At 40.6% G+C, this 14090-nt stretch overlaps 2 protein-coding genes across 3 annotated transcripts; both read left to right on the top strand.

The window, feature by feature from the left end:
- Positions 1 to 294: 294 nt before the first annotated feature.
- On the top strand, positions 295 to 6454 carry LOC113024625 (uncharacterized). Of its 2 annotated transcripts, XM_026171819.1 has the most exons (5): positions 295 to 515; positions 1819 to 2081; positions 2365 to 2536; positions 2921 to 3041; positions 3346 to 6454. In XM_026171819.1, the coding sequence occupies exon 5, from the start codon at positions 3717 to 3719 to the stop codon at positions 6144 to 6146; it is 2430 nt and encodes an 809-aa protein (XP_026027604.1). In that variant the 5' UTR covers positions 295 to 515; positions 1819 to 2081; positions 2365 to 2536; positions 2921 to 3041; positions 3346 to 3716; the 3' UTR covers positions 6147 to 6454. The 2 variants fall into 2 exon arrangements, with proteins under 2 accessions (XP_026027604.1, XP_026027605.1); XM_026171820.1 differs by lacking the exon at positions 295 to 515 and having other exon boundaries at positions 526 to 2081.
- A 1415-nt stretch (positions 6455 to 7869) lies between these two features.
- LOC113023347 (putative nuclease HARBI1) lies at positions 7870 to 9663 on the top strand. The gene is made up of 2 exons (XM_026169364.1): positions 7870 to 8823; positions 8936 to 9663. Exons 1-2 carry the CDS (start codon positions 8111 to 8113, stop codon positions 9381 to 9383), a joined length of 1161 nt encoding a protein of 386 aa, XP_026025149.1. The 5' UTR covers positions 7870 to 8110; the 3' UTR covers positions 9384 to 9663.
- The last annotated feature ends 4427 nt before the right edge of the window (positions 9664 to 14090 follow it).

The raw sequence follows: 14090 nt of genomic DNA, 5'->3' as shown, positions 1-14090 counted from the left end.
CTACAATGTAGCTTGCCATCACCAGTGTGTGAATGTGTGTGTGAATGGGTGGATGACTGGATATGTAAAGCGCTTTGGGGTCCTTAGGGACTAGTAAAGCGCTATATAAATACAGACCATTTACCATTTATGGGGCCCCTGCCTCTTTTCTGAGCTGCCGGTGCCTGTAACTGGTCTTCCATGGGCTGGACGCTCCACCGTACAGCCTCTGGTCCGACGGCCAGGTGATCCTCCGCCAACATCATGGCTGCGGTGAGGTTGGCAGGCCAATAGTACACAGCAAAAATGCCAGTGTTGATTTTTCAGTGTTAGTAGATTTCAACAGAGTTCCGAGTTAGTTCAACACTTAATCGAGTTAAAATAACACATCGGGAGTTGATTCCTGAAAAGTGTAAGTGTAGATTTTAGTCGTTACTGCATTTTAACACTGTGGGTGTTAAATTAGACCACACCTTCATTTCCTGTGGAGCTTCGCAATCCAGAATCTTCGGTCGCCATTTTTTCTTGCTGATGCGGTAAGTTTTATTCGGTTAAATATTAAGTTTTAGATTGATGTTAGAACAAGTAACATGATAACTAGTAAAAGAAATAGTATTTATATCAAAATACATCATCTTTAAGTGTCATATTTGAATTTTAACTGTTTTTGTTAAGCTGGGCTACTGCTAGCTAGAACTCTGCAAAGTACCAGTTTCTTTCCTAATATTCATTTAGCATAATCTGGCTATTGGCAGACTGTAATGAATATTACATGTTAATATATTTCACAGTTTTTATTAAATGCCTTTTATTTATTTTCGAATTAAACTGCCAAAGCCTTAGGGTCAGTGGTCTCAAACTCACGGCCCAGAGGCCACTCGTGGCCCAAAGGCCACTTGCGGCCCACGTCAGGTGAGGTGAAGAAGTATAATGCAATTTGGCCCTTAAAGTGACTTTTTTTGTCATTAGCCAAAAATGATTTAATATAAAGGCAATGAGGGCAGAGTGTTACCGGCCCTCATGGGTAGTGTAGTCCGTGCTGCGGGGAGAACGTGTGGAACTGCCCCTCCCGTTGTGTGTTTGAGCGCGAGAGAGGGAGAAAGTAAGAGCTGTTACCGATGAGAAATGGAAGAAGAGAGCATGTAAATATAATAATAACCACTGCCGCCAAAATGAGTGCCTGGTTGTAAGAAAGCTGTTAAGATTCGACTGTACACTGTGTTCGCTGACAGTAAAGCTACAAGCCCGACAACCCAGCGTATTGGCCAGAGGTGTCATTACCACGGTTCAGAGCCGCGGACCTGGCCGAGGTAACAAGAGAGTACAAACATGTGGAGGGATTGGCTTTGTTAGTTCAGTGAGAGTCAAAAACTAATGTGTACACTTATTTCTGCATTTTTATTTTGTTAAATATGAATAAAATTACAGCAGAAGTGCTGCAAAGTGTCTGACCAGAAAGAGAGGACCATTGTGTTAATTTGGTAGTTCAATTAAAGGCATCGGTTAGTTAAGAGGGAGAGGGGGGGATGCGTTCATATTTGCAGTTTTGTCTTGTTATACAATATTTGAAATTTAAAAACGAACAAACCAAACGCTACATTGTCAGGAATATTTGTGGGGAGGGTTTTTATCGCTTAAAATATATAAAAAATAATAAAATAGAAATATGGTTCCTACTAACCCCTGTGATAGTTGAGAGAATACTGTATTGCAGTCATGTTACACAGCTTGTACTACTTTAATTAAAATTAATTTTAACTCAGTCTAAAGGGACTAGACATGCTAGATATTTTGCAAAGAAATGGTGTTATATGCTGGACCTTATTTTACTCTTGGCAGGTGGTGATATGCTGGTTCCCGAGAAGAGATGAACTAATCAAAGTCAGCTTTTCAAGACAGCCCCAAGACTCTTCGCAACTTGTGTTCAAATGTGAGGCCGTTGTCAGGTGATAAATGCAAGGAAGAGGCACTCAACTGACATGAAACATGTCAAAGACAACATGAAGGTGACATTTCAACATAGGCAAAAAGTGGTTCAAGAACCTGCCATAGCTTCTACTGTCCTGGACCTTTTCCCAAGATTTCTGGATACACCTGGCTTGGTAAGGCATAAAATAATTTATAATAATAATAATAATAATGGATACTTTATTGATCCCCATGGGGAAATTACTTGTTTTTCTCTGCATTTGACCCATTCACTCAGTGAAGCAGTGGGCAGCCCACTAAGCAGGCGCCCGGGGAGCAGTGTGTAGGGACGGTACCTTGCTCAGGGGTACCTCAGGGTAGCCGTTAAGTGGATTCGAATGATGATGACTGCTTTGTGGTTCCTTTGTTTGTTTTCTTGTTAATGTGTTGTTTCTGTTGTTACACTTTGTGTTTAAGATTGACCAAGACTTCACAATGCTGTTTTTTGGGGAGGAAGTGTCTGGTAAGTTCCTTGCAAAGTGGCCAACATTCTTCAAGCCAAGGATCATCAAAGATTGCAAAAATCTGTCCCAGAGTACAGAATTGGATGAGCTGCTCATTTCTGCACAGCGTTACTCTAACGAGGCTGGTAAGTGTAAGTTGGAAATGGTAGATTTTGCATGCCTTTACAGCATTTGCTTAATTCCCACAACACAATATATCACTCATTTCTGTATGGTATGAAAACAAGCTTACAAACATGTTAAACCTGAAATGACATTTAATGTAGTTTGAACACAAAAAAAGTTACATAATCTTACTATTGTTATGACTCGATATCTACTTCACTTGGTGGCCAGAAGATTTTAAGTCTCTAGAAATGAATTTTTATACCAAGGCGCTGGAAAACTGCCTTATTAGAAAAATTATCAGGTGTCTAAAATGTCATCATGGTATTACATAACGTGGAAAAATGACTGCTGTGGTCCTTTAAATGACAGTAATTGTGATGATCTTAATTTCTATTCTGTAGTTTGGGACTGCGAGGCGGCTGCCCTCTTTTGCTGCTTCACTTCACTCCATCATCTAAGGGAAGGACGTCTTCAAAGATTAGCACATCAGATGCTGCTCACCACCTAATGAAATTCATCAAGGTATGCTTTTTAGAATTGTATATTTCTCTTTTGATGAGAACAGATGCAAATTATCAACGGCTGATATTTTAAGATGGCAAGGTGATCCAACCTGCAGCAGATGTATCTATCCCAGACAAGCTTGGTGTTGCAGGACTGACATGTCATTGTTTCTATTAAAACTAAATGTACACATTGAAACAAAAATAATTGTGCGCGCGGAGTGAAACATTTTAATATTGTCATAATTTCAAACAGCAATGCCTCAACATCAGATTATCAATTTTGTTTAATGTGAATCACTTGGTTTCTTTCTCTCCCTCAGGTGGGAGGTAGCACAGAGGCTTTTCTTAAGGCTGGCCCCACTCAGCCATTCGTCCTGTGGGTTGGAGAAAGAAAGAACATCATCCAAAGTTTCTACCCAAAGTTTCTACATTGTCCTAGATCAAAAGGTCATTCCCTGTGTGACACAGATGGGAGATGCAGGTTTTGACAAGGCAAAACTTTTCAAGGCACATTTTTTAATTTGCCGTGTCCTTTGATAAGGCATTGGACAACTTCTACACATTCATCCAGACCATCAAGTGTATGGCATTGATGTTGGCAGCGTGAAGGACAGTCCTCGGGTCAATGAAACAAGAGGAAGTCTTCACTGTACGGTTTAAAGATATCCACTATTCAGCACTTTGACTGGAAATGTTCATCTGTTACATTTGCAAGATACACCACACAAGTTGCTCAGTGTTATTTAGACATTTGAAGTTCCAGCATGGTTTGTACCCAGGAAAGTTTTTACGTTTGACCTGTGGAGAGCCTGGATGTTCATTTATCTTTCACACGTACTCTGGTTACAAGCGGCACTTATTCCGAGCACATGGAGACTGCGTTCACTCTGAGGTCATCAACAATTTTGAGCCTGTACCTAACGATGGAACCTCTGTTTCACAGCCTGTAAATGTGGCTCATCCCATGACAATAACTACACCGGTTCCAGTTGAAAAAAGGCAAATACTGAACATGTGCAGCTCTGTTATTGCTCAAGTACAATCATCAGGAGTTCCTGAAAGTACTGTACAGTTAGTTGGTTCATTGGAGGAACTGGTTAATGACATCCATGCACATGCAAAACAATCTGTTGTCGACTGTTTGTCAACTGATACATCAAGAGAAACCTTAGAAAAAGTTGAGGATTGCTTTGATCAGCTTGAAAATCCATTTTCATGTCTTAACACAGAATCTAAAAGGATAAGATATTTTGAGCAAAAATGGAAAATAGTTGAACCCATAGAGCATGTTCTTGGTGTGCGTTTTGATGTACGCAAAGATAGAACAACAGGGACATACAGGCAAGTTCCTGTCAATGATAAATTCATGTACGTTCCTATCATGGGATCCCTTTCATCTATGTTTCGAAACAGTGAACTTTGTAGCAGTTTCCAGAAAAAAAAACTAAACATGGAGGGATTGTACAGAGATTTAAATGACGGCTCCTACTTCAAAAATCACAGTTTATTCTCACAACAAGAACATGCTCTCCAGATCCAGCTCTACTATGACGATTTTGAAACTGCTAATCCTTTAGGCTCAAAAAAGGGGGTGCACAAACTTGGTTGTATTTATTTTGTTTTGAGAAATTTGCCACCAGAGTTAAATTCTGTGGTGATGAACATTCATCTTGTAGCCCTTTTTCATTCAGAAGACTTAAAAAAATATGGGTTTGATCCTATCCTAAAGCCACTTGTTGATGATCTAAAGATTTTAGAGACTGAAGGAATGCAAGTGCCCTTTTCAGCCACACCTGTGAGAGGTTCGCTTTTTCAGATTACAGGTGACAACTTGGCTTTACATAGCATTTTTGGTTTTGTTGAATCATTTAGTGCAAACTATTGTTGTAGATTTTGTTTAACTGATAAGACAGAGTTGCAGTCAGTTTTTAGTGAAGATCATGTAGGCTTAACACTGCGTTCCAAAGAACTTCATTACAAACACTGTGGTGCCATTCAACAAAATCCTGCTTTGGCCTCAACATTTGGTGTAAAAAGAAATTGTTTACTCAATTCACTTCGGCTGTTCCATATTTCAGACAACTATGCTGTAGACATAATGCATGATCTACTAGAGGGAGTGGTGCAGTATGAGTTAAAGCTTGTGTTTCAGTACTTGATTAAGACCTCTTTGATATCCTTGAATTCATTGTCACAGAGAATTATAAGCTTTAACTACGGATATGCACAGAGAAGGAACAGGCCAGGTGGGCTAAAACTGGATGACAACAGCAAAGATCTTGGGCTTAATGCTGTGCAGTCATGGTGTCTTTTGCGGAATAGCCCATTGATTTTTGGAGATATCGTTTGCAGAAATGATGGACATTGGAACTTGCTACTTTTGTTAGTTCAAATTGTGAACATTGTTTTTTCACCCATTATAACTCATGGCATGACTTGCTATTTGAAACATCTGATTGCCGATCATCACAAGGCTTTCAAATCTCTCTTTCCAGAACGGAATTTGATTCCAAAGCACCACCTAATGATCCATTACCCACGCTGCATTAGAAAAATTGGGCCACTCATACATATGTGGTGCATGAGATTTGAAGCAAAGCACAAGTTCTTCAAAAGATCTGTAAAGAACTTTAAAAATATCACAAAAACACTAGTAAAAAAACATCAGAATCAATTAGCCTTTCATTTTGAAAATTTTTATTTTAAAAGATTACAGTTCGGCCCCATTAATGAAGTCTTGGCCAGCAGCTTAAAAGGCAGTGAAGCACTGAATAAAATGTTTGATGTTTCTTCTATTGTTTCTACAACTTCCTGGGTCAAAAGTTATGGTACAGAATATCAAGTTGGGATGTATGTTTGTTCTGGTGTTGAAAATGAGATGCCTTTGTTCAGTAAGATTGTCAGTATAATTGTTAGCGATTTCAATACTTATCTTCTAACTTGTAAGGTCTCAACAGTATATTTCAATGATCACTTAAATGCATTTGTTATTGAGGATGGATTAGATGTCTTTGCACTGATCTCTGTAGATGATCTGGTGTACTATAGACCTTATGATAGGCAATTTTCAAATGGCACTGATGACAAAATGTACATTGTCCCATACTGTAATTTTGTATGACTTGTTTACTTGTGGTGTATCTGAATACAAAGTATTTTGGAACGTTAATGTCTTGTATTTCTTTGTAATGGGTGGATGTTGGGGGTTAATTGTAGCAGTAGAGATATCAGAGATTAATGGGAGTTTATTGTAATCTGGTGGTATTAATGATTTGACTGACACTAGTGTTAGTGTTAGAAAATTAACACTATTCAGAGTTGAATTTTTTAACACCAGGGCTAGTGTAAAGTACCACCAACACTATTCGGTGTTAATTTTTAACACTTAACACCAGTGTAGAATATTTTTGACACTGGTCAGTGTTACTCAGTGTTAATTTTTAACTCTGTGCAGTGTTAAAATAACACTAGCTCGTTGTTAAAAATATAACACTTTGAAAAGTGTTAATTTAACACTCAAAAGAGTGGACACATATAGACACTTTTCTAGTGTTAAATTTAACACTCACAGTGTCAATTTAACACTGGCGATTTTGCTGTGTATCAGGGCAGGAGATGTTCACGTGCGTCCAAACTGCAAATGAATCGCGCACGAGCAAAGCCGCCGCTCCCGCACTGACTGTAACGCAGTCAATTCTTCTTTTACTGTTATGCTGTTTTGTGGATCACAAGGTTTAAAACTACTTGTAAACACACACACAGTAACTCCACCCTAACCTGCAGCTGCAGCGCAAATAACAACGAAAATTGTTTGTAAACGTGTCCTGGAGTTTACAGGTGCAGACAGTGCAACAGCTTCCAGGTCATTTAGGCTACGTTCACACTGCAGGTCTTAATGCTCAATTCCGATTTTTTGATCAAATCTGATTTTTTTGTCTCCTCGTTCACACTACAAATAAAATGCGACAGCAAACACGCTCTAGTGTGAACGCTCAAAGCGGCCCGCATGCGCAAAAGAAGATGTCACACACAACGCACTCTGTTTAGACCAAGAACAAACAGTATTGTTTGACTGATGGCCATTAATATAAAGACTTCGGACTTTACGTTTCCCAATTTTTGCTTTAAGTTATTTTGTTATTTACATAATAATGTAAATAACCTAATAATGATCCTTATTGCTGTTTAAGAGAGGAGCGGTGCTTCAAAGGATAGCTGCAGATTTCTGTCAGAATCTGCAGATTATACAGTACAAATAAAATGTTTACGTTGTCTTCCCAACAGTTTCACTGACATCTACACTGGATGGCTAGGAAGCGTTCGCGATGTCTTCTCGGGCGCTGATAATTGGCTTCAGTCTTGTGTCGGTGACGTAAAAGGCGGATTTAATGCGACTTGACCGTTCAAACAGCAGTCGCTTTCTAAAACATCGGATATGTATCGGATTCAGTACCACATACGAAAGTGACCCAGATCGGATTTGAAAATATCGGATTTGCGCCGTTCACACTGTCATAGCATGATCGGATATGGGTCGCATAGGGTCAAAAAAATCGGATTTGATGCGCTTTCGCCTGCAGTGTGAACGTAGCCTTATTCTGCCAATATGGCAAGAAGGTCATAACTGCTTCAAGCACTGTCTATATCAGGGGTAGGCAACGCCAGGCCTCGAGGGCCGGTGTCCTGCAGGTTTTAGATCTCACCCTGGGTCAACACACCTGAATCAAATGATTAGTTCATTACCAGCCCCCTGGAGAACTTCAAGACATGTTGAGGAGGTAATTTAGCCATTTGAATCAGCTGTGTTGGTTCAAGGATACATCTAAAACCTGCAGGACACCAGGGCCCGTATCCCTAAAGAATCTTTGTGCAAAAAGTGGCTCCTAGCGGCCAAATTCTAAGAAAATTCTCAGAGTCATGACGTTTTCTTAGAATTTCCCCTAAAAGTGACACGACAATCCCAGTTAATATAAAAGCTATTCCTCAAGATTCCTAGCGCTTAAAAGGGCTCCTAAGGCGAGATCTGCTAAGAGCAGGGAAGAGGACTTTTAGTGGCTTAGGAGTTCCCCTAAGCAGCTGCACAAAATGGCCAACAGAAGAGGCAGGAGAGATGTCCTGCAAACACTGGATGACAGGGAATTATTGAGACGCTACAGATTGGATCGTGCAGGAATCATGTTTGTGGTGGATCTCCTTAGAGATGCAATTACTTCACCAACTCGACGCCACAACGCTATTACACCGGAGACGAAAGTAATCACAACCCTGAGGTATTTGGCAACTGGGAAAATGCAACAATGCAGCAGTGATGACTTGGGTCTGTCCCAATCCTCTGTCAGCAGAGTCATCACCCAAACACTGACAGCTTTGTCACAACCTAATATTGTGACACAATTTGTTTCATTCCCGCTGGATGCCCGCACTTTACACACACATAAAAGGGCATTTATGGACATTGCAGGATTCCCTGGCGTTGTGGGTGTAATTGATGGAACACATGTGAGAATAATTGCGCCATCAGAGGACGAGGCTGTCTTTGTTAACAGGAGGAATTTCCACAGCATCAATGTGCAAATAGTCTTCAATGCGGCCTGTAAGATTTTGGACATTGTGGCTAAACGGCCAGGCTCCACACATGATGCGAGAATGCTCTCCGAGAGTGGCATCAGACAGCTTTTTGAGAGACGCTATGTGCCAGCTAATTGCCACTTGTTAGGGGACAGTGGCTACCCATGCAAACCATGGCTCCTTACACCTTACCTCCAGCCATGCCAAGGGCCCCAACTAAACTATAACAGGTAAGCCAAACAATACAAAAATCATGGAAATGAAATGCAAGCAATATGTTAGAGCATCCAAGTAGTGCAATATTTCCATCAAATAATTAAAGGTCTCTGTATTCTATTGTAGGGCCCACAAGACAACAAGAGCGGTGGTGGAGCATGGCATAGGCCAGCTTAAGAGGCGCTTTCATGTTCTCCACGGAGAGGTGCGGCTGAGGCCTGAAAAAGTCAGCAAAGTCATCATAGCCTGTGCAATATTACACAATATTTGCAAGGTTAGACAGATTGCAGAACCTCTGGAGGATGGCGATGAGGATGAGGACAACGATGAGGATGGTGGTGAAGAAGATATTTACATTCCACAGGGGAACCTAGCCCAGAGTGGACTGCCTTACAGGGCAAACTTCACAAATTTACATTTCAGGCAAGCTGTAGCCCCATGTCTTTTGAGAACTTGTGATGGTATTAAGAACTACCACAGTTTTACTGCACATCACCTGCAATTGTTAAATGCAAGACAAAGAACACAATCTGTAAATGGTTTATTTTTTAGGTGTTCAATTTTAAGGTGGTAGTACTCCTCCTGAAGGGAAAGGACTTCTTTTTGTTTTTCAAACACATCAATTGTGAGTTGCAATCTGCTCTCCTGCAGGGGTGCTGACGGAGCAGGTGCTGCAGATGGGAATGGTGTTTGATCCGCTGGGCTATCCTGATATTGTGTCCCAGGCGCGCCTCTTGCCTTGGCTAGTGACAGTTGGGCCAAATTTTCCTCGTAACATACCTTTATGTTCGTTCACCAACTGGGCCAGCAACAAACCTTGCTCCTCAGTCCAGTTCGGCTTGCGAGTCCTTTTTTTTTCTTCTCCATTTTCTGTGTTTGAAGGATATTTGTTAACAAGCCTTTATAAATAGACCAGCCAGCAATCACAGACATTGATTAAAAACTGAGCCGTGTTACCCTCGTTAAGACCACACTGGACTTGTAACGTTGTGATTTCCACTTCATTAAGGACAGCCCCTTGAGATAGGCCATCTTGTTTTCAATGGGGTCCATATGGGAGTGAAAGTACAAAATATGCCAGCTAGGATATTAATATGAGCAAATAAGACACGAATCATTATTTGAACAGGGTGTAATGAGTTTAAGTTTTCACATATTTTAGATTCTAATGTTAGGCTATAACCCCTACAGCTTACTATTCATTTTCCAGATATTTTCTTGAATGTGAAATATTATTTACAATTACAGTCAGCATAAGATTAGAGTGTATAATTATGTTTATTGATTTGAGGGTACATCCTCTGCTCATTATCACCAAAAGCTCATTTCCATCAAACTTGTAGGATCAACCAATCACACAGAATTGTAACTCAAAACCTCAGCTTTATTGCTGGAGAAATTAAAACATGAACTGAACAAGGGTAGTGAACACGAAAATATTGACCACAGTATAAAACACACATCCGATGGTACGATGCGGCACTGAGCAAGGGCAAACACAGGGCTAATATACACAGGGAAGTAATCAGGGAATGGAAAACAGGAGGGAGACACAGCTGGGAGAGATTGGGGCTAACGAGTCAGGGGATCGAAGCTGGACACACTGACATAAAACACAATCCTTCAAAATAAAACAGGAAACAATACACACTAAACTAAGACACGGACTGGACAGAGAGAGACAGACTAGACACTGAACTAAACCAGCAAAAAACATGAGAACACAAAACCTAAGAACTAATCCCTAAACAAGAATAACTAAAACATAGATTAATAATCATCATCATCATCATCATAACCAACAAAAGCACCACAAGAGAATAAGAAAACAATCCATAATGCAAAAACACACCAAAACATAACAACTCAAAATACTGGCTCAAACTGACCCAGAACCGTGACAGGTAAGGAGATGTCATTTCAGGACTTAAACCAGACTCTAAGAAATTGCTGTGTCTAATTTTGCGATGCTGCGAGCAGGGCCGTTGCTAGCCATTTGGGTGCCCTAAGCACAAATGCTTTATGGTGCCCCCCCCCCCCCCCCCGCCACTGAAAAAAAAAAAACATTAATACTTTTGAATTTCTCAGTGGAATTTGTTTAATTAAATAACAGCAAACATGACAGTTAAACAAATAAATAAGGTTAAAGGAGGTTAAAAATACTGTTACAAATAAATACTGAAACAAAAATTGAACATTGGAACAAGAACAAAGAGCCTGGCAATAATGTGTAATTTTTTTTATAAAAAAATAATATATATAATATAATAGTATTATTATTAATATATTTACAAATAGTTTCACAATAGAATTTAAATAAGAAACTTAAATAAGAAAAATAAGAATTTGAACACAAAAGCCACATTCCTTAAGTAACTATGTTAAACATTTTTACAATTCGTTGTCAGAGTATGCCCTAGACTCTAGGGCATACTCTGACAACCAGAAAATGCAGGCGTGGTGTGCCTCTCTAGGGCCTAGAGAGGCACACGCCTGCATTTTCTGGTTGCAAAATCAGCTATAAGGTCATCATATGATAGTTTCTGAGCCACGTCACCATTGATGCTGATAACAGCCAGACCACTTAAACGTTCCTGCCCCATTGATGAACGCAGGTACGTTTTAATGAGTTTGAGCTTTGAAAAGCTTCGCTCAGCAGAGGCAACTGTGACAGGCAGGGTCAGTGCAATACGCAGAGCAATCCACAGATTGGGATATACCTCTTGAAGCTGATTGTCATGTAAAAATGACAGCATTTCCAAAGCAGACGTCTGTGGTGGCAGCTGAGGAAGGTTGATGATTTCCTGCATCATCTCAGGTCCATCAATGTCAGCTACTCCCTTATCTGTCAGTGTCTTCTGTACTTCAGTGCAGTGTTTTTTTAAATCCTCCTTGGACATCCCATTCACTTTGCTGAAATCAAGCAGCACTCCATATTTCTCCTTCACTTGATTCATGGTCTCAAACCTCTCCTGTAGGGAGATTAAAGCAGAGTCCACAACACAATTGAAAAATGTGACCTCAAGCTTTTTAAGGGCATCATGGAGGGGCTCATCAACAGCTTCATATGCAAACTGCCTTTTTGTGCTCCTGAGCCTTTTCTCCTTCAACTGTGGTTCTATGTTCAGGGCCTCACAGAGTTCTTTGGCAGCTGACACAGCCTCATCAAACCCAGACTGTCTGTATTTAGAGAGGTTACTTTTGGCAGTGTCAATGAGCCTGACAGCAACATCGAGCTGCATGGAGCTGGACTGTAGTAACTTGTTCACCTGGTTTGTGATTGTAAGAAGTTCACACCACACGATGGAGCAAATCAAAAATCGAAATGAGGCTACTTCCTCAGCAAGCACTTGAGCCTCCACCTTTGCGACTGCATCACTTACAGCTTCTCTGGCCTCCAGGAGAGCATCCCTCACTTCTTTTGTCTGACTCCGGACAGCAGTTACACTTTGAAGCCTGCTTTCCCATCTAACGTCACTCCAAGATTTAAGTGTCAATTTCACATGTTTTGTTAAAATGGCCCATCGCTGGGTGGCACTGGAAAAGAAATTGAACAACTTCTGCAAATACCCAAAGTAGCCAGTTGCATCTGGAGAGGACTTGGCAGCATCAGCTATGACCAGATTCATCGTGTGAGCTCCACAAGGCACAAACAATGCTCTCGGGTTTAATTGTAGCAGTCTGGCCTGAACACCTTGCTTCTTCCCCTTCATGTTGGCCCCATTGTCATAGGCCTGTCCTCGACAGTTTTCAAATGGAATGCCAAGCTCCTTCAACTTGTCAAGGACAACATTGGACAGGTTAAGGCCAGTTGTTTGCTCCACGTTTATATAGCCAAGAAAGTATTCTTTAATATCTGGTTGTGCTTGGAAACAAACAATGCGTACTATGACTGACATTTGTTCAGTGTGACTCACATCTGGAGTACAGTCAAGAATGATGGAGAAGTATTTTGCCAACTGGATTTGCTTCACAATGGCGCGGAATGTTTCTGAAGAGATAATCTGAATTAGTTCGTTCTGTGTCTCAGGGCTGAGGTAATGTGTGTGGGAACCTTCATCTTTTATGTTGGCCAAGTGATTTGCCATTACAAGGTCATATGTTGCCATAAGCTCTACTTCCTTCAAGAAGTTGCCATTGTCCGGCTCATAAAGACAGTCAGAAGAGCCCCTAAAAGACAAATTTCTGGAAGCCAGTGAGAGAGTTATTGAGAGTAATCGTTTGAGAATCTCTCGCCACTTTTTCCTTTCTGCCTCTAGTAAGGTCAACTCCTGTTGATCTATTGCCATGCTTTTCTTTAGCCGTGTGTCCAGTTCTCTCCACTTAAGCATGCACTGTATGTGGTCTTGGCTACACTCATGACCCCTCAAACGGATGTTGATGTTCGACCAGTCACTGAAGCCCTCTGTACTCAGCTTTATATCCTTCACACTGAAAAGCTTACATGCAAAGCAGAACACAGCATTGTTCTGCGGTGAGTACACTAACCAGCTCCGGTGAACCTTTTCTCCATTGGGAAGAATTTTGAACTTAAGGCTAGTGTGAAATGCTCTTCCATCAGGCCCCTTTGGAAAATTAAAATCAGAGCTGACATTAAAAGGACCTCTCCGCACAATTTCAACACGATCAGCATCTACAATGTGAGCTGGCCAAAGAGCAGGATCGGTTGAAGGGGGCACACATGTCTCCACAGTGTCACTTTCTGATAGTCTCTCAGTGACAGGACTCTCAGTGGTACTTGTGTATGGAACTGTACCTGAACTGGTGGTTGATGGTTCTTGTTCTTCTTGGCTAGGGATTGTTGCAGGGTCTACAATGGCTGGTGGTTGATGTCCAGGGATGGCACTACTACTGGATGGTTCATCCTGTCCTTGAGATCCTCCTTGAACATATTTAAGCATTGACCCTGCATACAAGAGAAAATATTCAGGGATTTTACAGAAATACAATTTTGAATCTACAGTAGGCCTACGAAAGATTGCATTATAAGACTAATAAATTAAGTAAGTCACTGGTACATTTAAAAATTACTAACTATATTTTACATGTATAGATTTTCATAATGGCAAATGGCAATATAAACATGCTGTACATAATTTGATATAAATGCGCAAGTAGGAAATCTATATTACTGGAAGATATAGGTTTCATATTACAGTTTCACCAACAGATGTCGCCCTTGATCTATGACCCTAAAGAAAGACGAGAACTATTTGTGTTCAGACGTCAATGGCATAAATAAGATATGCGTCTTTATAGATATCCTGAAATGCAGCAACAT

This window comes from Astatotilapia calliptera, chromosome 6, assembly GCF_900246225.1.
Source record: "Astatotilapia calliptera chromosome 6, fAstCal1.2, whole genome shotgun sequence".
In the NCBI taxonomy this organism is placed as follows: domain Eukaryota; kingdom Metazoa; phylum Chordata; class Actinopteri; order Cichliformes; family Cichlidae; genus Astatotilapia; species Astatotilapia calliptera.
The sequence above is the reverse complement of the archived record's forward strand: the minus strand, read 5'-3'. Positions and strand labels throughout refer to the sequence as shown.

Excerpts from the sequence above, each read along its gene's own strand:
- LOC113023347 (XM_026169364.1), top strand. The coding sequence starts at position 8,111 with ATGGCCAACAGAAGAGGCAGGAGAGATGTCCTGCAAACACTGGATGAC. Across the intron at positions 8,824-8,935 it reads CCCCAACTAAACTATAACAG|GGCCCACAAGACAACAAGAG; the intron begins GTAAGCCAAACA and ends ATTCTATTGTAG.
- LOC113024625 (XM_026171819.1), top strand. The coding sequence starts at position 3,717 with ATGTTCATCTGTTACATTTGCAAGATACACCACACAAGTTGCTCAGTG.